This window comes from Nothobranchius furzeri, chromosome 6 (genome assembly GCF_043380555.1).
Source record: "Nothobranchius furzeri strain GRZ-AD chromosome 6, NfurGRZ-RIMD1, whole genome shotgun sequence".
Classification (NCBI taxonomy): domain Eukaryota; kingdom Metazoa; phylum Chordata; class Actinopteri; order Cyprinodontiformes; family Nothobranchiidae; genus Nothobranchius; species Nothobranchius furzeri.
In genome coordinates, this window is record NC_091746.1 from 31,550,870 (window position 1) to 31,576,596 (window position 25,727).

General features: G+C 46.4%; 1 protein-coding gene across 4 annotated transcripts in view; it reads left to right on the forward strand.

The window, feature by feature from the left end:
• LOC107396768 (E3 ubiquitin-protein ligase DTX4) overlaps positions 1-23,603 on the forward strand; it is a 36,355-nt gene extending 12,752 nt beyond the window's left edge. For all 4 annotated transcript variants that reach the window (XM_054734575.2, XM_054734578.2, XM_054734576.2 and 1 more), the window contains exons 3-12: positions 8,470-8,684; positions 8,945-9,807; positions 15,407-15,468; positions 15,543-15,704; positions 22,359-22,420; positions 22,505-22,671; positions 22,750-22,903; positions 22,984-23,073; positions 23,150-23,248; positions 23,331-23,603. In XM_054734575.2, the coding sequence (XP_054590550.1) occupies positions 8,470-8,684; positions 8,945-9,807; positions 15,407-15,468; positions 15,543-15,704; positions 22,359-22,420; positions 22,505-22,671; positions 22,750-22,903; positions 22,984-23,073; positions 23,150-23,248; positions 23,331-23,462 (2,006 nt within the window). In that variant the 3' untranslated portion in view covers positions 23,463-23,603. The remainder of the gene's footprint in view (positions 1-8,469; positions 8,685-8,944; positions 9,808-15,406; positions 15,469-15,542; positions 15,705-22,358; positions 22,421-22,504; positions 22,672-22,749; positions 22,904-22,983; positions 23,074-23,149; positions 23,249-23,330) is intronic.
• Positions 23,604-25,727: the final 2,124 nt, after the last annotated feature.

Consider the following 25,727-nt stretch of genomic DNA (forward strand, 5'->3'; position numbering starts at 1 on the left):
TATTGTGTTGGCAATGTCGCCTGACTCCAGTTTCATTTACAAAAATCTCCACAAACAGCAAACATTATTGAATTAGGTCAAACCTGATATGTGTTTAGATAACTGGACCGATTTAAATCTGAGTAATTATACACATTTTCTCTGGAACAGTCCGTGTGACCTTTACGGTTCTCTTTTGGAGTTTTTGTTGCTAACTTTGGTTCACCTGATCGCCCTCTTGCTCGTATCTCCACACGGCCTCTTCTGCAGTTTGCTCTGTGGAGCTGAAAATTGAGTCTGAACCTAAATCTCAGGGGTCCGGATCGTTTCAAGGTGAGACAAAGATGGAAAGAAAGAGACAGGGTTAAACAGAGGAAGTGATGAAGTCAGAGGAGGAAGAGGTGAAAAGTGCGAGGAAGACAGAATTCAGAAAACAGAAGACAAGTCTGAGGAATTTATAAGGTAGAATTTTCTGTTTTACTGGATGTAATTTAGTTTTGTTTTCTGTTGAATCAGATGTTTTTAAGGAAACTCAGAGCTACAGCAGGTCGGAGAGGGCGTTTTGAAACTCAGCGTGTCAGGTTGCAGTTTCATGAAGCCTCTGGGGGTTGAAGGGGGTGTTTTACACACAAGCGGTGGTCATAAATTTGTCACAAAGCACATTAATGTCTCTGGAGATTTTTACAGAGTGTCTGAGCTACTTCAGACACTTGGAAACAAAGCTAGATAGGAAACACCTTAAAAGACAGGAGAGCTGTAAATCACTGACCTGAAGTCGGCACTGTACACCCCGAGGCTCAAGACGCTCGTGAGGGGTTCACAGACGAAAGGATAAAAAACGATAAAGAAAAAACTTAAAAAGCATATAAGGAAGTTCTTGATGGCGACGAGCTTCTTTTCTAAGTTCAGAGTCGGTGGGAATCGCGGCGCTCCAAAAGAGAGCCGCTGTTCTTTTGTTGCGTCAGTTTAGTACATCCTCACTTAATCTCCTTTTGGTTTGTTTTACTTCAGGTTAGCTGTAAAATCTCTGGTTGACTTTATGCAGATGTTTGTAGGGAAGTTCAGAATCTGTTGGCTTAACTTAATGTGAGATAAGAGCTAGATTAGCTTGGCCAGTGGTTCCCAACCTACTTTCCTTGGGGACCACCTTGCCAGTGTCCAAGATGTTATGTTAATGTTTATGTTTATGTATTTAGCAGGCGCTTTTGTCCAAAGCGACTTACAAGTGATAATCGGCATGTTGCCCTTGAGGCTAACAACAACAATAACAACAACAACTTGACATCAATCATGGAGAGGAGGGAACAAGGAGTGGACAGTAGAGAGGGGAGACGGGTGCAGGGTGGGTGCTAGTTTAGAAGATGCTCTCTGAAGAGCAGGGTCTTCAGGAGTTTCTTGAAAATTGAAAAGGAAGCTCCTGTTCTGGTAGTGCTTGGAAGGTCATTCCACATTTGTGGAACGATGCATGAGAAGAGTCTGGATTGTCCTGAGCGTGGTGTAGGCACTGCTAGCCGACCATCCTGTGATGACCGGAGCGGCCGGGCCGAGACGTAAGCCTCTGCAAGAGGATTCAGGTAGATGGGAGCCATACCATCTCGGACTTTGTATGCTAGTGTTAGCAATTTGAATTTGATGCGTGCTGCTAGCGTAGCCAGTAGAGCTCAATGAACAGAGGGGTGACGTGTGCTCTTTTTGGCTGATTGAAGACCAGACGCGCAGCTGCGTTCTGTAGGGCTGTAGCGAAGCCTCGACGAAGTCGATGACTCGATTCTAAAAATTTGTCGACGTCAGATCCGGAAGTCGACGCACCGCGCCCACTTGTTGCATCCCCAGGAGTTTGTAAATAGAGGAGGATCTGCCTGTTTTTCCTCTAGTTCGCCCTCTTCTCCGCCTTCACTAACATCTCCGCCAAATACCGAAGACCCGGAACAACGTCCGTCCGCTACTAGATTATTTTCCTGTTTTGCCCCTTCGTCTCCCGGCAACGGGCAACAACTTCCGGGGTCAGATGCGCTGCTCCGTCTCTACCGCAGATGTAGAAAATCACCGGGAGCGCTTCTCCCTTCATTAAGGAGCTTCTTTCAGACACGAGGAGAGCTGTTTTGGTGGTAGCAGTCTCTCCTCCATGCTGGTCTGTTTGCTGCTGGGTGTTTTTGGTTTATTTAAACTTGGTAACTATAACTTAATGTTGGTAAAGCTACTGTTAGCATCTTCGCTAACAGCTTCTTGCGTTGGGATAAGCTGTTACGTTTTGGTTTAGAGTTCATCTTTTTTGTGGTGCAGATCTCCCTTTTATTACATTTAGAGTGTTGTGGGTTTTCGGTTTAGTGTAAAATATCACCTGAGTTTGGTTTAACCCGTAAGACCACTCGCCTCACGCACATAAGTGACCAAAACAAAGCAGCATGGAGACACTCCATCTTCTACCACCTCTCAGGCAGCAGCCTGCACTCCCAAGTTCTACACGTCATCAGAACATAACCAACCAACACAATAAAAGCAGTGTTATACAAAATGGAAGGCCTGTATGTTTATTCTCTTACAGTAAGAATTTATCAATTTTTTTGAGGAATTTATTTGAGATTTTCTGGTTTTTGTTAATTGTGCAATAGAAAAATAATCATTAGATTAATTTTCTAAATAGTCATTAGAATAGTCGACTATTGGATAAAATAATCGTCAGAATAATCGTTTTAAAAATAATCGTTTACCCCCAGCCCTAGCGTTCTGGACCATTTGAAGAGGTCTCACAGTACATCCTGGAAGACCAGTTAGAAGGGCATTGCAGTAATCGAGGCGGGAGATGACAGTAGATTGCACCAGGAGCTGGGTGGCATGTTGTGTTAGGTATGGTCTGATCTTTCGTATGTCATACAGCGCAAAGCGGCATGAACGAGCAACAGAGGCAACATGATCTTTAAAGGTCAGGTGTTCATCAATCACAACACCCAGATTTCGAACTGCCTTTGAAGGAGCCAGACTTAGGAAGTCATTCTGGATTGAGATATTGTGCTGTATGGATGGTTTTGCTGGGATGACAAGTAGTTCAGTTTTAGAGAGGTTGAGTTGGAGATGGTGGGATTTCATCCATTTTGATATGTCAGAGAGACAGTTTGATATTCGTGCAGAGACAGTGTGGTCGTCCGGTGGAAATGACAGATAGAGCTGGGTGTCGTCTGCATAGCAGTGGTAGGAGAAGCCATGTGATCGAATGATCTCACCCAGTGAGGTGGTGTATATGGCAAAGAGAAGAGGTCCTAGTACAGAGCCCTGGAGGACTCCTGTGGCAAGATGGTGCACGGTAGAGGACTGTCCAAGCCAAGATACGCTGAATGATCGTCCTGTGAGGTAAGATTCAAACCAGGTGTGTGATTTCTCTGTGATGCCCATGCTAGAGAGTGTGGGCAAAAGGAAGCCATGGTTGACAGTGTCAACCGATAAGTTGCCGATAAGTCGAGCAGAATAAGCACTGAGGATTTGCCTGTCGCTCTAGCTTCTTTTAAGGATTCAGTCACTGCTAACAGAGCAGTTTCAGTGGAGTGGCCCTTTTTGAACCCAGATTGGTAAGGGTCAAGCAGACAGTTTTGTGAGAGGTATTCTGTGATCTGCTTGAAAGCCACCCTCTCAATGATTTTGGACAGAAAAGGGAGGAGAGAGATAGGTCGGTAGTTCTCCACATGACTTGGAGGAAGAGATGGTTTTTTAGCAGCGGTTTAACCTGAGCATGCTTGAGAGAGGTGGGAAATGTACCGGATGTCAGTGAAGCGTTGATCACATGTGTGACTGCTGCGGCTACTGTAGGAGCAATAGCTTGGACCAGCTTAGTCGGAATGGGGTCAAGTGGGCATTTAGTAGGGCGGCTGCACGTGAGAAGCTTGGACACACAGTTCTCAGTGAGAGGGGAACAAGAGGAAAATGAAGCAGTAGGGCTTGAGATGGTTGGGCTTGAAGGAGTTTGTGGGAGTGAATGTTCAGGAGTGGCCAGTTGAGTAAACTGTTTGCTTATAGCTTCACTTTGTCAGTGAAGAATGAGGCAAAGGAGTCAGCTGATAGATTGTTGGTAGGAGGTGGAGACGGAGGGTTGAGCAGAGTTTTGAATGTTGAAAATAGTTTCTGAGAGTCAGTAGAGCTGAGAATTTTGTCAGTGTAGAAAGCTTTCTTTGCATCAGTGATGCTGGCAGAGAATGAGGACAGTAATTCATGAAATTTCAATTGATAGATATGCCAGGACCTCCAACCACAACGTCTGCCGCCATCTACACCAGCTCAGTGGCCTAGTGGTAGAGTGTCCACCCTGAGACTGGGGGATCAGGGTTCAGTTCCTGGTCAGGTCATACCAAAGACTTAGAAAAAAATGGGACCCAATGCCTCCCTGCTTGACACTCAGCATTACGAGGTTGGATTGGGGGTTAAACCACCAAATGGTTCCCGAGCGAGGCTGTGTCTGCTGCTCACCGCTCCCCCAGGGGATGGGTCAAATGCGGAGAACAAATTTCGCACACACATCAGTGTGTGTGACAACTAATGGGACTTTAACACATTAAACGTGATTCATTAAAAACTTACAGGTTCATTGTCCTGGTTTGAATTTGTGTCTCGCTGCTGTTCTGTGAAAACGCATTCGTGACCCTCTCTATTTGTATTTTGGAGCCTTCATCGAGGCTCATTTACAGTGTTGGTGTGTTCATTTCTGCTGACCGTTCCCTGGCATGCCGCCGCTGATAATTAGTCTTTGATGAATAAAAAGGTCAAGCTACAGGTCAAGCAGCACGCTTCAGTTTTAGGAGAAAAATCTTAGAAATTTATAGAGACAAAAGGCAGAGTGTCCCAGGAGCCCGCTGAAGAAAGGCTGTCCGGAGAGCACGGAAAATTTGGGGAGCACGGGACGTCCGGGGAGCACAAGATGTTCAGGGAACATGGGATGTCCGGGAAGCATGGGAAACTCCGGGAGCACAGGAAACTGTGGGAACACGGGAGTTCGGGGAGCACCACATGTCCAGGACATCCAGTTTTTTGTTTGTGTGATCAGAGAAAATATGATGTTTTTTAAAAGCCTTTTTGGGTGTTTAAATGTGATGGAAGTTAGTTTTTTAGTTTGTTTGTGAATTTTAAAAAGAACAGTTCTAGTTCAGTCCAGAGGATGGGTTTTCTCACTAGTGATGATATGAAGGATCTTCTGAGACGTGAAAGAACGTCTTTTCTTTTCTCCACTCGTGAAGCATGAGATGACTCTAACATGTGTTCACCTGCTGGTCAGTCTGCAGGTGTGTGTGTGTGTGTGTGTGTGTGTGTGTGTGTGTGTGTGTGTGTGTGTGTGTGTGTGTGTGTGTGTGTGTGTGTGTGTGTGTGTGTGTGTGTGTGTGTGTGTGTGTGTGTGTGTGTGTGTGTGTGTGTGTGTGTGTGTGTAGGGAGGGGTCCGTGGTGAAGGGAACAATGAGGACCAGATGGTTAGACCATTTCTCCACCTGCTTCATGTACCTCACATCCACTTTCAATTTTCTTGTTAAATCATGTTTATCCGTGTTCGACCGTCCGCGTGGTTAGAAAATTTCCTAGGTGCGCGGTGCGGAAAGTTTGGGCCGTGCGGAGGCGCGGTGGAGGGGCGTGGTTGTTAAAATGATGCAATTTTGCCGCACAGAGCCGTGCGAACCTGGCAGACACGTCAAGCATAAACCAAGCTTCAGTGTGAGCATGCGCGTCAGCCATGTGCGGTACGTCATGGAAAACAAAGGTACCTATTGGCTGATTTCTTCTACTACTGCTACACTGGTGGCTCATTACTGCCACACGCTGGCTGCAAATTTAACAGATTGCAACTGATGTAACAGACTGTGTTAAAAATAGACCGGTAAAACGTGATTATAAAACAACTAATCGATGATTAAATAAGTTGTCAACTATTTTTATAATCGCTTATAATGTATTAAATCGATTAGTTGTTTCAGTTCTACACGTGTGTAACGTCCAAAAGGGTCAATTTTCTCCTATATATTGATCAACATAAAAACCTTTTATCTACAGAAATAAATCCACTTCTATGTGGCCTTCCAGATCCACAACGTTCTGCTCAGCGCGTGTTGACATTCCATGAAGACCAAACATTCAAACAAACATTCTCTCCCAAGGTTCCTGCCCTCACTGTGTGAACGCCAGACGTCAACGTTCTTCACTCTGAATAAGTGAAGACTCCACGATGTTGTAGTTATAAGTTAAATAATCAGATGTGATGAATGAACAAGATGTCTGAATGAAATCTGTGCTTAAATCAATGAATTTGAAATAAATATTGTTCTTACAACGATCCATTTATATCAAAAATCATTAAGTGTTTGATTTAACAGTTAATCGTTGTTTACACTCATACACAGTACAATAAGATCCATATTAAGCTTTAAAAACATCTTTGTGTCTGAAGGAAGGCGTGGCTTTCTGAGGGATGTTGGTAAATACTCAGAAACGTGTCAAATCCTGAGTTGACAAACTTGGCCAGAAATCATAGCAAAGTAGTTTAATAAAACAGGAATTACTTCCCGATTAATTTCAGTTTCCAGCTGACCCCCGATTCGGCCAAATCAGGAAAGAAGCATCTCTTTTTGAAACAATCTCCTTTGACCTTAAGTCAAAACCTTTCTGTGACGCTGCTAGTGATGACAGACTCAGGTACTTCACACCTTTGGACACCTAACCTGCACACCCTGGGTTGCATCTCATGGCCGGGGAAGTTGAACTCAGAGGAAGTTAACCCTAACCCTAATCTCTGAGTATTGTGGTTTCGACGTCCGGTGACCTTACCTCTCTGACCACAACCCTCCGGACCGCCGGGAGCAACTCATACACGGGTATCGTAAGCCTGCGTACTGGTGTCTGATGAGGTTTATAAATAAACAACTCTTTAGTTAATAACAAACAACACATTCTTTTACACCCAGAGTTCACATTGTCTCTCGGATACAAAGAACGGTTGCTACAACATCTAGCTTCCATCACAACACCTCACATCCACCACACCACATCTCCTTTTTCATATCTCGTCATCAAAGATACTTTATTGATCCCAGAGGGAAATTAGAGATCATGTATCATTAGTTTAGGAAAAATAATTAAATTAATTTTATAAACTACATACTGACTCTGAATTAATACGAAGTGTGTTTGTGGTCCCTGAATAAGCAAAGAACCCTAGAATCTTCCGATTAATCATTCAAAAATCTATCAGATTGATATTTCATATTTATATGGAATATCACATCTGATTGGTCATAACTGATATGTATGAATTGCTACACTTGATACCGACTTTTACATTTACAGAACTGTGATTAACAGAATGTCAAGAATGTTTTTGATTCTCTTGAAAACTGTTGATATGATTTATCAGCGTAACGCTCGATATTGGTTCTATTAGCTGTGTGTGTGTGTGTGTGTGTGTGTGTGTGTGTGTGTGATTCTCCAGGTGTTATGAATTATACTTTTACAGATGATGAGTTTAAGGACCTCACTGTGGTTTCTAAACATATTCCAACTGGCCAATCTCCATTTACATCAGTTTGATTAACTCCATCCATCTATTTTGTGTGCTTATCCGGGGTCGGGTCGCGGGGACAGCAGCCTAAGCAGAGAGGCCCAGACTTCCCTTTCTCCAGCCACGTGGGCCAGCTCCTCCGGGGGAATCCCAAGACTTTCCCTGGCCAGTCGAGAGACATAGACATAGAAAACCTCACCAAGGAGGCGTCCCATCTAGATGCCCAAGCCACCTCATCTGGCTCCTCTTGATGTGGAGGAGCAGCCGATCTACTCTGAGCCCCTCCCAGATGATCGAGCTTCTCACCCAATCTCTAAGGGAGAGCTCAGCCACCCTGTGGAGAAAATTAATTTCAACCGCTTGTTTCCGTGATCTCGTTCTTTCAGTTACGACTCAGATCTCGTGACCAGAGGTGAGGGTAGGAACGTGGGTCGACCGGTAAACCGACAGCTTTGCCTTTAGGCTCAGCAGCCCAGCCAGCTAAACATACTTGATTTATTCTAATTAGTTCTCATGAGGAACGCCAGGTGGATGGCTTCCACAGAACTTTAGTTTCAAACAGATTTTATAGATTAAACCTGATCCTTCGGAAATAAAATCTAACTGGATGTTTCACTTGACATTCGTCAGGTCCAGTGCTCCCTGTTGGGTGTTTACACGAACCCGTGAAGACAAGTACACACACACGCACACACACACACACACACACACACACACACACACACACACACACACACACACACACACACACACGCACACACACACACGCACACACACACACACACACACACACACACACACACACACACACACACACACACACGCACACACACACAGCGTCTGATCTAAGCTCCGAACCAGGAAACATGAATAAGGAATGTCCTTTAGGGGTGTTTATAGAATAATCCTTGTGGCTCCAAGTGAATATTTAACAAGGGTTGAAAGGATCGTTTTGTCTCCGTGTTTAGGAACCATCCGTCCAGTCCGAAGGAGTTTCTATGATCCCACCTCAGCTCCGGGTCAGGGCTGGCAGTGGGAGTGGGAAAACGATGCGGGAACGTGGACGCCGTACGACATGGAGGTGGCCATCGCCATCGAGAGCGCCCATAGCCGCCAGCAGACCTGCCTGGACCTGACGCCGCTCGGCTTCTGCTACGTGATCGACTTTAAGAGCATGACACAGGTTTGTGTGAATAAACATCCACACCCCCAGGCTCCGGTTCGGGCTCCTCCTTTTCCTTTTTCTAATCAAGTTTACAAACTTTTCCAGATTTTTAAATAAAATACAAAAAGTTTTGAGTAAAAGTCCCGTTTCGATCTCCGTGTTTCAGACTCCACTGGTGCTGGAAAACCAGGAAACGTCCGATGATTCGGAGTTGGTAGGAACATCAGATGAACAGAAAGTTTCTGATCCTCGTTGGTTTTGTTTGGTTGGTTCTGCAGGTGAACCGGCAGAGCCAGAGATGTCGTAGGATCCAGCGCCGCGCTGACCTGGCGTACCCGTTAGTGTCCGGTCCACTCCCGCTGCCCAAAGGAGGAGGCGGGGGGCTAACGGGAGCCCTGCTGGGCGTTGGGGTGTCGGGGGCCAGCATGGGAGTCGGTGCTTCTGTCACCTCTAATGAAAGCGTACCGATTCCGGGCCCAGGCCAGCCTTGTTCCTGCCAGCAGTGCATGCTGGTCCTGAGTGTGAAGAGCAACACGGGAGGAGGAGCAGCCATCCAGACTCTGGGGAGACGATCGTTAACCATGCAGCGACCCAAGACCTCAGCGCTCCCACCCCCCAAACCTCTGAGTCCTTCTAAGTCGTGCACCTTGGGACGAGGACAGCCACAGACCTCCAGCTACTATCAGACGCTGCCTCATGGCCTCGCCATCACCAGAAACGTCTCCTCCCCCAGGAGGAACGACCTGCTCTTCGCCCAGTCCCTAGCGGCCCTCACCGCTGGCGCCTCCTCCATGGGCATCTCAGCATCTTCCACCAGACCGCCACCCCCATCCCTCCCTCCCCCACAGCCTCCTTCCTCCAACCCTCCCTCCATTCCTCCCAAACTCTCCTCCTCCACCTCCCCCTCGGCCAATGAGTCAGTGCCAACAGCCACGTTAATCACCCCCGCCAGCAACGTGACCACGCCTCCCTCCCCTGTGCCATCCCCGTCGTCAATGGTCATGAAGCCGCAGCGAGCGCCGCCATCCACATCATCAGTGTGCCACGCCCCCTTACCACAGCGATCGAGCCTAGCTGGGTTGAGCAGGCCGGCGCTGCAGCGGATCGCCATGGCGCAGTCCAGAGCGCTCATTGCATCAGGGTGAGTAACGAGAGAACCACAGAGCCGCTCCACCGTCCGAACATTTCAAACGCCAGCGCAGAAAGTTCTGGTTGGGTTATGGGAAACCACCGTGACGCTCCACCGACCAATCACCTGCTTTTATTTTAGAGACTCTGACCCGCTTATTTTCCTGGAAGTTTTTTTAAATGAAAAAGGTTAAAAGAGATCTGGTGTTGCCGACGGCTTCTAACTGGGGAGGTGGGACCAGTAGCCTTCTCTGTAGGCTGATCTGTTAGCTAGCTGCTAACTCACATCCTCCTCTTTGCAGCGGTTTATTACATGTGTGGAATGCAGTTTGCTTTAATACACACACACACACACACACACACGCGGTGTGCGTGCGTGCACGTGAGAGAACACGCTGCACAGGAAGTGATGCGTTTCAGCTGCAGATAACTTTCTTCTTAAAATTTGGTCAGATTGTTTTTGGATTCTTTTGAGGCTGGTCCACCCCCCCCCCCCCCCCTCCCCTCCCCCCCACACGCACACACACACTCACATCACCACACACACACACTCACATCACCACACACACACCACTCCTCTCAGTGGCCAGGGCCCCTCGCAGCCCCATTGCTGGTCTCCACGGTAACCTTTGTTGGACGGCCAAGCTTGAACCCCATTAGCAGCACAATGCTGAGCCCCCCCCCCCAGCTCTAATTTATATTCTCCCTCTACCCTCTCCCTCTCCATTCTATCATCATACAAATATGTGTTCAATCATTTTCATGAGCTGTTTTTGTTTCTGTTCAGCTTTTTGCGAGCAGCCTCCAGAGTCTGGAGCTTTTTTAGGTAAACGAGTTTCTCCTGACGGAGACGCCCACCAAGGCCTCTAAGTAGTGAAGAGTTTGGCCTAATCCCATTTCTGGAATTATGTTTAGAGATGTTCCAACACAGTTTTGCTCCCGATCGGAGTCCCACTCATCTGATCAGAATTAAAAACAACACATCCAAGTTGAGTTTTTATTAATAATAATGAAGTTATTTATTTATTTATTTATATGTAATTTCCTTAGTTTATCTGCCGAAGAGCATAACTCATTCAGGGAGTATGTTAATAAAAAACATGTTAATATTATGGATATATTTATTAATAGCTTCATTGCTCATATTTCACACTGTTTACCTCCTGAAAATGCGGCTGTACTGAGTGATGCACGTTCTCGCTACGGGGCACAGTCGGCAGGCTCACTTTTCTCTTCTCAACACCTGCAACTCCTGCGGCGCCAGGTGCTGCAGGCTTTAAAACCTGAAATCTTTAAAAGATGGAGGAGCTTCGTGATCTACCAGGTCTCAAATCCTAAAATAGAAAGAAAAACAATCTTTTTTATAGCGCCTCTCAAGATAAAATCACGAGGCGTTTCACAAAAACAACACAAAGATTGCAAAATTGATTAAAACGTGTTTAAAATGAGAAACAAAAATGTGATTAAAAATGTTAAGAAACAGAGAGAGTGAACAGGGAAGAGGGAAATCAGTGGATCCTGAGGAAGGTGGGATAGGTGGGGAGAGCAGAATAAAGAGAGAGAGGTGAAGAAGGTCATACAAAAGCCAGCTTGAACAAGTGAGTCTTCAGCTGCTTTTTAAAGGAGACCACTGAGTCCACTGATCTCAGGCTCAGGGGGAGAGAGCTCCAGAGTCTGGGGGCCACAGCAGCAGATGATCTGTCACCTTTGACCTTTAGCCTGGTGCTGCACAACCAGTAGGCTTTGATCACTGGACCTCAGGGACCTGCTGGGGGTGTAGGGACTAAGAAGATCACCAATGTAAGATGGTGCTTGTCCATGTAAGGCCCTATAGACCAGAACCAGGATCTTGAAATGAACCCTGAAGTTGACTGGCAGAGAGTCTCTGACTTTGGGAACCAGCTTGTCTGGGGCACAGATGAGGGTCTCAGTCTGATCTTCATCCAGCTGAAGAAAGCTCCCACCATCCAGGTTTTGATAGAGTCCAAGCAGGTGTGGAGCAGCTGCAGCTTAGACATCTCATGGGGCTTAAAGGAGATGTGGGAGCAGTTAGCAACGTTTCTTTTGGACAGGTCAGTGCTAAGTAATCCATTAAAATAAAATAAATAATATTGCAGAAGACTATTGTATGCTGCTTTTACCTTGGGCTAATAGGGCGCTAGCTTGAATGCTAACTCAACCTGCATTGAATCGACGTCGGCCTGTGTGGCAGAGGAGGTAGGAGAACATGAAGGGAGTTGTCTTTTGTGTGTTGGAGCTGAGTGATTAGTGTCCGGTTCAACCTCATGCCACATCTCTGCTGACTGCCTCCCCTGTGCGTGCACGGTATGACTCTTACCGTATGAGGCATGGAAGGGGAGCAGGGGCGGAGCTATAGCCGCTCAAATTTCAAATTCTCATCTGGATAATGTCACGCTGCAGACCACATGCATTTATTTTGTTGTTAAAGTAAAAGAAAGAGGTTTCTACCTTGTCCCTGCAGCCGCATCTCCAACTTCAGGGGAAAACTTTGGCTCGGGTGACTTCACTTTTGAGTGAACATACCCAGGAGGTCACACGCAGACCTGCTGAAGAACGCGTTCTTTCCGTTTGGAGCTTTGGTTAGAAAAGAAGTCGTCTTGAACACAGAACGGTTTGCAAATGAGCCTCGAGCCTCGTTTACGCTAGGATGGAGCGGATGTGGTTAGGTGTCGGTACGGATTCATACAGACAATGATTACAACTTAAGCATAATATTAGACATGCATGTCAAAAATATATATTTAAATATTTTAAAATGATTAAGTAACTCCCATTATGAACGGATGAATAATAAAACAAAACCAATGCAACATAGGTTTTATTTTGAAATATTCCAGATATACCTCACTGTTCCACGTCCACTTCCTGTCTGGCTCATGTCATTTCTTTAATTTCATGATGATCCACGTGCAGCGTACAGGGAAAATAGACTCCACGCAGAAGCGTCACATCTACACTACAGCCGGTGAGAATGCTCTGATTGGACTCAATAGTCTTTAGTCGTTGCAGAAACCGTACGGAAACCAGTCTTTGGCTGGGCTGAGACGGCCGGCAGCTAGGGCTGGGCGATTAGGCGAGTATTTATCATTATTGAAGTTTCTGGCTCTTACTGATGCGTCAATAAATTCAATAATAAAAAAATGAAAATATGCGTGTAGGTTGGCGACAGCCATGTCCCTTTAAGATGCTGTTCCACCTCGGGTCGCGTTTTCACGTGACTCATCGTAATACACGTGAATTAGTGGACAACTGTAGTTTCTGCGCATACCTCTAGGTATCATCCATTTATCGTCATCGAGGTGAAATGCTCAATATATTATGTTGGTTTTAGGCCATATCGCCTAGCTTTATATTTGGGTGGGGTCATGTGGGGAAGATGATGCCAGCGCGTCATAACTACAGCGCTAGTGACCCGGGGCTGTTTTATTTCTGACCTGACTGAACACAAACATCCCACCTCCTGCAGAGACTCTCGGAGAAACGTGTTTAGACATGTTCAAATTCCCAGTGATGCCCTGCAGCTCGGGCGAGGAGGCTGAGGCCCCCCACAAACGTTTGGAGACATTCTGCCATTTGCATCTCGCCCCCAGCCCAGTGGGAAACTGGCTGTAGTGGGTTTTACCGGCTAACCTTGCAGAAAAGGACACTTTTATTTAAAAGCTGGAAATAATCACACCAGTGTCTTAAGTCTTACGGTGCAGTGCTGCAGAATCCTTTTAGGTTGTTCAGTTTTCATTTTGGGATGTTTGGAACCAGAGAGAAGTTCTCTGAGACATTTCCAGACAAGACCAATAAGAGTTGGAATGGGGCCGGGCCACGATGTGAATAATTTAGGTGAAAGTAGACAAAAGGACTGTTGCGCCCCCCCCCCCCCCCCCCCACACACACACACACACACACCCGCCCCCAATGGGGGAGGCCATCTATGTAGCATTATAGACGGCCTCCGACTCAGACGACGTCCGAGACAAGAGATCGGGGGCGGGCAGCACAAAGGAACGAGTCAGCAAACTGTCAAAGATTGATCACAATAGTGGTGCAAGGAATCAGACCAAATGCAGGGGACACACACACACACACACACACACACACACACACACACACACACACACACACACACACACACACACACACAATGAGTAAAAACTTGAAAGCCACAAAAATATTTATTTCAACAAACAAAACTTATTTTTTACCAACTCAACAGAACATTAAGCTTATAATAATAACAATGATAATTTAATAATAATGAAAAAGAATTGGGCCGGTGGCTCATTTAAACATCAACGACCTGCTGAAGCAGAAAGTTCTGAACTGAGAGGAAACGCCTAATAATCCCTTCAGAGTCACAGAGCAGCAGATTTAGTCCAAGCGTGTTGGCAGCACCCCCTACAGGCCTGGAATGTAACCTACTGCTGGACTAACAGGTGTTTCTGTACCAAATAAAGCCAGAGTGCTAGGATCCCGAGAGTAAAGGTTTTGGCTTATGCAGCGACCGCTTCATATCAGGTACTTAAACCAACGTTTCCTCAACTGTGTGTGGTGTTTATTTTAAATGCTTTTATTATGATTCTTAGTGGGCTTCCTACACTTATTTTGGCGGGGCTTTTTCTGTCTTATTACTCATAGCAACAAGTAAACATCACGTAAAACGTTGCCTCGTGAGTTCTGCGTGCTGCCGTTTACGTGTTTTATGATCACAGCAATTAACCGGCTAAGCTGTATTTAACTTTTAAGCAATGGTTGATCAATTGTCAGATCACACATAAAAAGCACTTTGGATTGCTATTATCCGTCTCACCGAGACAGATCTCAGACAGATCCTGAGACGCTCCTGCCTGACATTTTTATTTTATTCACGGAAAACAATCAGACTAGTGATTCCTCTTGGCGTTCAGTTTATACATTCAAACAGCACAGCACTCTATTTAAACTACTTACGTGTAAATCTGTTATTTGTCCATCCATCCATCCATTTTCATCCGCTTATCCGGAGTCGGGTTGCGGGGGCAGTAGCGTCGAGAGGCCCAGACTTCCCTCTCCCCAGCCACTTGGGCCAGCTCCTCCGGGGGAATCCCAAGGCGTTCCCTGGCCAGGTCCGGTAAGAAGTCCGCTCCGACAGCTTCTGGCGTTTTTAAAAAGTATGCCAGGGGCACGGTGAGGGTCGGAGATGTTTAGTCTATTTAATTTCTGACTATATAAAACGATTTCTTCGGTTTTAAAGTGTGAAGTAAACTCCGACGAAGTAAAATCCAAGCCGATCCCGTTCATGTTCATGTTTACGATCTGTGTTTGTTTACCTTTTTTTCCTGCCAATATGGCGTCTACTAACTGAGAGTCACGTGGGGTCCGGAGCTCTATAGTCCCTCACTGCAGAGAGAGGGAGCACATTCTTCACCTCGCATCCTGTTAGGATGGCCAATATTTACTTCTGCTGTGTGTGTGTGTGTGTGTGTGTGTGTGTGTGTGTGTGTGTGTGTGTGTGTGTGTGTGTGTGTGTGTGTGTGTGTGTTGAGGTGGATGATTGTTATCTGTGTGTCTCCGTATTTAATGCCGTATTTGAGCTAAATGGTTTGTGTCTTTTCTCACAGCGTTCCGACGGTCCCGGTGAAAAACCTGAATGGATCCAGTCCAGTCCACCCCGCGTTGGCTGGTAAGACAGAAGCTCCCCGCCCTGGAGCCGCCAGCATCCTCAGACTTCCCTCCAACTGTTTGTTTTCCCTTTAGGAATCACGGGAATCCTCATGAGCGCAGCCGCTCTGCCTGTGTGTCTGACCCGGCCTCCAAAGCTGGTGCTGCACCCTCCGCCCGTCAGCAAGAGCGACATCAAACCGGTTCCCGGCCTCAGCCACTGCTGCAGGAAAACCACCAAGAAACAGGCTCGGAAAGGTGAGCGGTGACCGGAAGGGTTCGGAACAAACATCTTCCAGGAGAACTGTTCTCGACTGTTGCAAACCTGTTTCAGGAAGGTTGTCACCTTTAAACCGTCATGTTTCACGTTCTTTTCAGACCCAGGGCCTCGTTTATAAAACTCGCCTTCACACAGAACTAAACCTGGAAACTGTTCAAGTCATTTTCTACACTAACTCTGTGAAAACTTGACTGTAAAATCTGACAACTTTAAGTATTTATTTTATGTCCTCCATGATCTCTGCAACCTCACAGGTAGGGCTGCACGATATTAGGAAAACCTGTGATATTCGATAACAGTGCTTAAAGGCCCCGTGTGTGAAATTCACAGAAATCATAGTAAAAAGATCCGACTCTTTAGCACCACGCAGTTTAGAGTCGGTATTGCAGCTATTGGAGCCCCCGAGGATCAAAAAGGGTTTTTTTAATCATTATTTAAAACTTTATTAACAAATATAACAAATACAATACAAAATCGTGTTGCTGTAAACGGCAGCATGTCATCATCTAATTCCAGCTTTCAAGTCAGCGAACAGGTTAGTTGTTTTCATCTAACTTATTTTATTAATTTAATCTAAATAGGTTTTGAATAAGAAAAACTTTTTTATGTCAGTTATGTTTGCTAATAGCAAACGGCAGCTAGTTAGTGATGACTTCTGACTACAAAAAATGACAATATTTTGTTCATTTTATTTGAGAAATGTTATATTTCTATTTGCCATTTTGGAAATATACAAGGTAGTGTAGTCTGTAATTGTTTTCTCTCCGTAAACAGAGTCAGATATCATCCGATGGTTCATCAGTGAAGACAGACAGAGGACGAGGGAGAGGAAGAGGGAGAGGAAGAGGGAGAGGACAGACGTGTGCCAGCGCACAGAGAGGCAGAGGTGTTAGACATGCGACAGAAGCAGGGCAAGCATCCCAAGATGAAGGAGCCGAATTTGCTCAAACCAGCCGCAACGTTCCACGCACAAGAGGAAGAGGCAGAGCTGCAATAAAGTCTAGAAGATCGGCGCTTTCAAGCGCTTTCAAACTATCCCGTTTCTCAAGTTTGCTTGTAGAATATGTGTGATCCTCCATCGCTAGAAGTACGGTGTGGCTAGTTTCTTCTTCTTCTTAGTTACTTTGTCAGACTGCATGCTTACAAGGCGCACTTCTGCCCCCTGCTGTTTCTTTGAGGTTACATCATTTAAAAACGCAAACATCAAATGCGAAGCTTAATATGTTGTATGTCCCTAAAAGGTCACTGTATTTTAAGATGGCGCATGCCATATGGAGCACCGGTCTGCTTCTTTTGTCTAAAATATTAAAATATAAAGCTAATAATAATGCTTAGAATAAATGCTTGTTTGAATTATCATTAAAAAAAAACAAATTTGAGAATGTGATACAAGAAATTTGATAACTTATAAGATGAAATATCACACATTGGGCCTTTAATATTGCGATATCGATATTACTCACGATAAATGAACAAATACTAAAGTATGCAGTGTTGATGTCGTCTGGCGTGTGACGTCTGCTCTGGGCTCAAAGCAAACAAAAACTAATGCATGAATTCCATTACAACATATAAATATGCAGCTGCACCTGCTACTGTATTAGCAGCTGCTCCCGCTACTGTATTAGCAGCTGCTCCCGCTACTGTATTAGCAGCTGTACCTGCTACTGTATTAGCGGCTGCACCCGCCACTGTATTAGCGGCTACACCTGCTACTGCATTAGCAGCTGGACGTGCTACTGTATTAGCAGCTGAACCTGCTACTGCATTAGCAGCTGCACCCGCTACTGTATTAGCAGCTGGACGTGCTACTGTATTACCAGCTGCACCTGCTACTGCATTAGCAGCTGCACCTGCTACTGTATTAGCAGCTGGACGTGCTACTGTATTACCAGCTGCACCTGCTACTGTATTAGCAGCTGCACCTGCTACTGTATTAGCAGCTGCACCTGCTACTGCATTAGCAGCTGCACCTGCTACTGCATTAGCAGCTGCACCTGCTACTGTATTAGCAGCTGCACCTGCTACTGTATTAGCAGCTGCACCTGCTACTGCATTAGCAGCTGCACCCGCTACTGTATTAGCAGCTGCACCCGCTACTGTATTAGCGGCTGCACCCGCTACTGTATTAGCGGCTACACCTGCTACTGTATTAGCAGCTGGACGTGCTACTGTATTACCAGCTGCACCCGCTACTGTATTAGCAGCTGTACCTGCTACTGTATTAGCGGCTGCACCCGCTACTGTATTAGCGGCTACACCTGCTACTGTATTAGCAGCTGCACCCGCTACTGTATTAGCAGCTGTACCCGCTACTGTATTAGCAGCTGCACCCGCTACTGTATTAGCAGCTGGACGTGCTACTGTATTAGCAGCTGCACCTGCTACTGCATTAGCAGCTGCACCCGCTACTGTATTAGCAGCTGGACGTGCTACTGTATTAGCAGCTGCACCCGCTACTGTATTAGCAGCTGCACCCGCTACTGTATTAGCAGCTGGACGTGCTACTGTATTAGCAGCTGGACGTGCTACTGTATTAGCAGCTGTACCTGCTACTGTATTAGCGGCTGCACCCGCTACTGTATTAGCAGCTGCACCCGCTACTGTATTAACAGCTGGACGTGCTACTGTATTAGCAGCTGTACCTGCTACTGTATTAGCGGCTGCACCCGCTACTGTATTAGCGGCTACACCTGCTACTGTATTAGCGGCTGCACCTGCTACTGTATTAGCAGCTGCACCCGCTACTGTATTAGCAGCTGGACGTGCTACTGTATTAGCAGCTGTACCTGCTACTGTATTAGCGGCTGCACCCGCTACTGTATTAGCGGCTACACCTGCTACTGTATTAGCGGCTGCACCTGCTACTGTATTAGCGGCTGCACCCGCTACTGTATTAGCGGCTACACCTGCTACTGTATTAGCAGCTGCACCTGCTACTGTATTAGCAGCTGCACCTGCTACTGTATTAGCAGCTGTACCTGCTACTGTATTAGCAGCTGGACCCGCTACTGTATTAGCAGCTGGACCCGCTACTGTATTAGCAGCTGCACCTGCTACTGTATTAGCAGCTGCACCCGCTGCTGTATTAGCAGCTGCACCCGCTACTGTATTAGCAGCTGCACCCGCTACTGTATTAGCAGCTGCCCCCGCTACTGTATTAGCAGCTGCACCTGCTACTGTATTAGCAGCTGCACCTGCTACTGTATTAGCAGCTGCACCCGCTACTGTATTAGCACCTGCACCTGCTACTGTATTAGCAGCTGCACCCGCTACTGTATTAGCAGCTGCACCCGCTACTGTATTAGCAGCTGTACCTGCTACTGTATTAGCAGCTGCACCCGCTACTGTATTAGCAGCTGCACCCGCTACTGTATTAGCAGCTGCACCTGCTACTGTATTAGCAGCTGCTCCCGCTACTGTATTAGCAGCTGCTCCCGCTACTGTATTAGCAGCTGCTCCCGCAACTGTGTTAGCAGCTGTACCTGCTACTGTATTAGCACCTGCACCTGCTACTGTATTAGCAGCTGCACCTGCTACTGTTTTAGCAGCTGGACCCGCTACTGTATTAGCAGCTGTACCTGCTACTGTATTAGCAGCTGGACGTGCTACTGTATTAGCAGCTGGACGTGCTACTGTATTAGCAGCTGCACCTGCTACTGTATTAGCAGCTGCACCTGCTACTGTATTAGCAGCTGGACCCGCTACTGTATTAGCAGCTGGACGTGCTACTGTATTAGCAGCTGCACCTGCTACTGTATTAGCAGCTGCACCTGCTACTGTATTAGCAGCTGTACCTGCTACTGTATTAGCAGCTGCACCTGCTACTGTATTAGCAGCTGGACCCGCTACTGTATTAGCAGCTGGACGTGCTACTGTATTAGCAGCTGGACGTGCTACTGTATTAGCAGCTGCACCTGCTACTGTATTAGCAGCTGCACCTGCTACTGTATTAGCAGCTGCACCCGCTACTGTATTAGCAGCTGCACCCGCTACTGTATTAGCAGCTGGACGTGCTACTGTATTAGCAGCTGCACCTGCTACTGTATTAGCAGTTGGACGTGCTACTGTATTAGCAGCTGCACCCGCTACTGTATTAGCAGCCGCACCCGCTACCGTATTAGCAGCCGCGCCCGCTACTGTATTAGCAGCTGCACCCGCTACTGTATTAGCAGCTGCACCCGCTACTGTATTAGCAGCTGTACCTGCTACTGTATTAGCGGCTGCACCCGCTACTGTATTAGCGGCTACACCCGCTACTGTATTAGCGGCTGCACCCGCTACTGTATTAGCAGTTGGACGTGCTACTGTATTAGCAGCTGCACCTGCTACTGTATTAGCAGCTGCACCTGCTACTGTATTAGCAGTTGGACGTGCTACTGTATTAGCAGCTGCACCCGCTACTGTATTAGCAGCCGCACCCGCTACCGTATTAGCAGCAGCGCCCGCTACCGTATTAGCAGCTGCACCTGCTACTGTATTAGCAGCTGGACGTGCTACTGTATTAGTAGCTGCACCCGCTACTGTATTAGCAGCCGCGCCCGCTACTGTATTAGCAGCTGCACCCGCTACTGTATTAGCAGTTGCACCTGCTACTGTATTAGCAGCTGTACCCGCTACTGTATTAGCAGCAGCGCCCGCTACTGTATTAGCAGTTGCACCCGCTACTGTATTAGCAGCTGCACCCGCTACTGTATTAGCAGCAGCGCCCGCTACTGTATTAGCAGCTGCACCCGCTACTGTATTAGCAGCTGCACCCGCTACTGTATTAGCAGCCGCGCCCGCTACTGTATTAGCAGCCGCACCCTCTACTGTATTAGCAGTTGCACCTGCTACTGTATTAGCAGCTGTACCTGCTACTGTATTAGCAGCTGTACCTGCTACTGTATTAGCAGCTGCACCTGCTACTGTATTAGCAGCTGGACCTGCTACTGTATTAGCGGCTACACCTGCTACTGTATTAGCAGCAGCGCCCGCTACTGTATTAGCAGCTGCACCCGCTACTGTATTAGCAGCTGCACCCGCTACTGTATTAGCAGCCGCGCCCGCTACTGTATTAGCAGCCGCACCCTCTACTGTATTAGCAGCTGCACCTGCTACTGTATTAGCAGCTGCACCCGCTACTGTATTAGCAGCTGGACCTGCTACTGTATTAGCAGCAAAACAACAAACTGCATGCATGCAGTTTCTCAGTGACTTTAAAACATCACCTCCACCATAAAACTTTTTCTGATGCTCCAAATACAGAAAAACATCCCTTACCAGGGTTTTTAGAATAAATAGTTTAAATGTTAAATAATAGTTAACATCATAGTTAACATGTTCTCCACTTATGTGGTTCTGATATAAGGCTGTTGCTGTAACTGGGAAGTGAACTGTGCTGGGCCAAACTAGGAGAATATTAAGATTTTCTGAGGGAAAGAGAAAAACAATTGTCTACCTTTCAGAAGAGGAACTGGCAAAAAAAACTACACGGAAAATATGTGAAAACGTTTGTTTTTAACCCCAAATTGAACAAGTTTACCTAGATCTTAAAAAGCAGCTCAGATGATCAAACTGCAACTATGATTCTGATAACAAGCTAACAAATTGAACTAGCTCCTCTAAGCTAACCGGCTAGCAGAGCTTCTGACTGACAGTTTATGTTTAGCAGCAAATCAACTATCCTGATTAACAAGGTTATAAAAGCTCATAAAGGAAAAATCACTTTGATGCGTGGGGGAACTTTTCCAGGCCCTCTTTAGCAGGGTGGGACTGGGAGGAGAGTGCTGTAGCCTTTTAGCTGGAAGATAACCGGAGCCTGGGGCTAACGTCACCACCCGGTGGAACACTAGCGACATGGAGGTGGGTTGGTTCACCGGCACGTGTCGGAGTCAGCCCGGTAAAAATGGTTAACGACACCGAGCGGACTCACGTTCACGTTTGAAAGCAGCGCTGATTCCAGAAACCTCAGCACAAAGTGCGTTCGTTGCTCTGAGCCAGCATGACGAACAAGGGAACGGCGCCGTTCGGGTGTTGCGTTCCATCCTAAGGGTCTACGTAGGGGGCGGGCGTTTTATGTGAACGGACACATCTGATTGGCCGCATATCAGAAGGGTTACATTTGATTGGTCAGATAAGCGTACAAAACAGAGCTGGTTTACAAAAAGCTGATGTATGACACGGATGGAAATGTTGAACCAATCATTTATCGCCGTTTTTGAAGTGCGTTGCGATGGGCCTATCGCACGTCCTGTTATCACGATGACGATAATTTTTCGATATATTGTGCAGCCCTACTCACAGGTTACTGCTTCGGTCTCAGTTGCCATGGTTACCACCTGTTAGCACGCTTATCCAAATGCAGAGTCCATTTATGGCAGACAGTGGGTGTGTAGGAGGGGAACCAGAAACACCTGAGCACATTTCTAGGACAGGTGTGATTTACAAAGCAGAAACTGCGTGTGCCACATTCTGTAGGTCAGACGACGTTCTGCTTAAGTTCATTTATTTATTTTGCTGAGCTTAAATAGGGTTCTAGTTAGGGTTCCACGCAAAGTTTTATAAATGAGGCCTCAGGTGGATCAGATCTGGGATCCTTACATGGTTCGGTGATGCGTTCACACTCGTCAGCTTTCCATTTGTGTTTGTAGGTAAAACGCCAGAGGAGGTGGTGAAGAAGTACCTGCAGAAGGTGAAGAGTCCACCTGAGGAGGTACGGAGATACATTATGACACTTAAAACAGCTTAAGTGAGTTCCAACTCTAATCAGCTGATTTGTGGTTTCTAACCCCACCAGGACTGCACCATTTGCATGGAGCCTTTAGGAGGACCTTCAGGATACAAAGGTCCTGGTGTGGGTCCGGTGTCCAAGGCGGAGTCGGTGGGCCGGTTAGCCCAGTGTGGACACCAGTACCATTTTCAGTGCCTGGTGGCGATGTACAACAACGGCAACAAGGACGGCAGGTAGGGCGAAGACAACAAGTCGCTATTTTTTTACTCACAGGTCCATCGGAAGGTCTGAATCTATGATTCTGGTTCTAGTCTTCAGTGTCCCACGTGTAAGACCATCTACGGCGTGAAGACCGGCAACCAGCCAGCGGGCAAGATGGAGTACCACATCATCCCTCACTCTCTACCGGGTCACCCTGACTGCAAAACTGTCCGGATCATTTACAACATACCGCCAGGGATTCAGGTAGGCCCGGCCCGGCTCGGCTCGGCCCGGCTTTAGTCATGCTCTGGACCACACGTCTGACACATGTCCTGTTCCTTCAGGGACCAGAACATCCCAACCCAGGGAAGCCCTTCACTGCCAGAGGCTTCCCCAGACACTGCTACCTCCCAGACAGCGAGAAAGGGCGCAAGGTAAACGCGGCGTCCTGCAGACGGATGTTCGGGTCCAGTCGGGTCTCGGTAGATGATGATGTTTTCTGACTGACAGGTTCTGAGATTGCTCCTGGTGGCGTGGGACCGCAGGTTGATCTTCTCTGTTGGGACCTCGAGCACCACAGGAGAGTCTGACACGGTCATCTGGAATGAGGTAAGCTCGCCCGCTGCTTAATGTTGGCTCACGCCACAAACGTCACTGAGCGTTTAACCACAAACACCTTCTCCACTCCAAGGTTCATCACAAGACGGAGTTCGGCTCCAACCTGACGGGCCACGGCTTCCCCGACCCCGGACACCTGGACAATGTCCTGGAGGAGCTCCGCTCTCAGGGCATCACAGAGGAGGACGCACTAGTGGAAAAGTGAAAGATCTAAAGGATGAAGCGTGGGAACAGCCCTGATAAAAGAGGAGGAGTAGGTCCTGGACTGAGAACAACTCTGCCAGCACTTAGAGAGGGGTGGGGGGTGTTAGCAGAGCTAACCACTCAGAGACTGGCTTTGCCTTTCGGTGAGGAGGAGGAGGAGGAGGAGGGTTTTAGCTACTAAACATGAGTGAGAGAACGAGTCGGTGCAAACATCCAGGGTGAAAACAAGTTAACATTACTGAAAGAAGAGAAGAGTTAAAAGATGGCAGAAAGCAGCTGAAACTGGGAGGAGTGGAAGGAGGAGGGGGAGGAGGAGGGGGAAGAGCAAAGATGGCGTACGGAGGTAGTTTAGGATAGCAGTAGAGTAACATGAACTTGTGGTACTTTTCAGGTACTTGACAGACCGGCTTTGTTTAAATCACCGTGTGGTAACTGAGCGCCCTCTTGTGGTGTTCTGAAGCGCTGCGGTTCAGCTGCTGGAACCAATCAGAACGTCACAAAGAGTTTTTGTTTTACTATAATCCTCATGTAACACTCGTGTACCTCTCTGATTTAAATGTTTTAAGTGTTTATTATTTGATGAGACCGAACCGGGTCTGAGTTGAGTCTCATTACTGAGCCACTGTGGGGCCAGGACCGCTTTACCTGAGCTGCACAGGTGTCCGTTCCTTAGCAGGGTTCTCTTCAGGTTGCACAAAGATTTCATTTAGTTAAGTTAGTTTTATTATTATTTTTTTTCCTAAAGCCATCGTTGGGTTAGGGTTAGTCCCAAAGAGATAACCTGCATAAGGAGGCATTTCCACGAGATTTCACTCATCAGTGAGTTCAGCTGATGCTTTAAAGTTTCAAATCACAACTTTAAAGTTTGTCGTCTGATGGAAAGATTCAGAAAAATACATGACAAGTTTCGCTTAGTTTAGCTTTACGGCTAGCAGAAATCAGAGCTAACCAACGCCAGTCAGACAAATCTGCATTTTGAGCTTTCTTTTGTTTCTCATGAATAAATGTAGAAGTTTCCAGTTGTCATTGAATGCACCATTCACCACTGAGCCTCCTTATTCTGAATTAGTTTTTCTGTCTTTAATGAAGTAAAACATTAAAATGTTTGGAAGAATTTGCAGTTAATAAAACAAAGAATGCAAACATTATAGCAGCCTCTGCAAAGGACGATGGGTACTGTAGTGCTAACATCTGGCTGCCTTTCTAAGGCAGATCTGATTGGTCATTTCATCGATTGGGCCTGACCAATCAGAACTCGGCTAGATGGAAAGAAAAGAAGCTGTTTGTATTTCTGCTCCTTCTTTCTGCCTTGGCGTGACTCTGTTCTGATTTGGGTCGAGACCGAGACCAGAACCACAACGCCACACCACCAGTGTGTTTTTAAAACCAGTAACGCCCTCCCAGTTCAGGGTTTTATGTTGGTACTTATTGGTGGGACTGGATGGTACTTACTCCATACTTTCATCTTTATTATGTGTTTATGACCTGTAGCTACTTATTTAGCGTTTTTTTTTGGACACCATTATAGCGTGAATTGCCTTTTTCCCGTTTTGTACGATTACGATTCCCGTTTTAACTCGTTACAGTTTGTTTACAAAGACAGTATTACGGAATACAACGTCTTTTCTTTTATTGTACAGAAATGAAGCTGATTTACATCTTTTCTTTGGAAAAGGATTTTCATGGTAGACTTTTATCTAAGTGTGACCTGTAATGCATATTTTAACTGAAAGTCAAAACCCTTGTTATCTTTACTGATCTGTGAGTTTAAGGACAGTTTTGTGTTCTACATATCACCAGTCCTGATGCTGCTCTGCCCTGAAACTTTACAATAATTGTAACGCTGGAAGGTTTCTCGGCAGATACGTACAGAGAAATGTTGTTTTTATTAGCATTAAAACTGTGTTTAAAACATAGTATTATATTTTCTCGTGTCATTGCAGTTGTCTTGCTCTGCGGCTAAGATGCTGCTCAGTAATCTAAAAAACTGATTTTGGTTGATCTGTTTAGTCAGATGTACCAGAAGTCTTAAGATCACGTGGTATTTTTAAGACTCCAACTATTTTTTGTCATGCTGCATATGTTTGTCTCGCCAGGGTTTAAAAAGACCTTTTGGGGTCATGTGATTTTATTTTTTCATCAGTTTCCCAACTGAAGGCACTGTCCTCTCCAGATACCTGTGGATTATCGCGACTCTAGGTGATCCTTACGGATGCTGGTTTAGAAGCATGAAAAGTGTAAATATGGCAAAAATAACTGCTGGAGT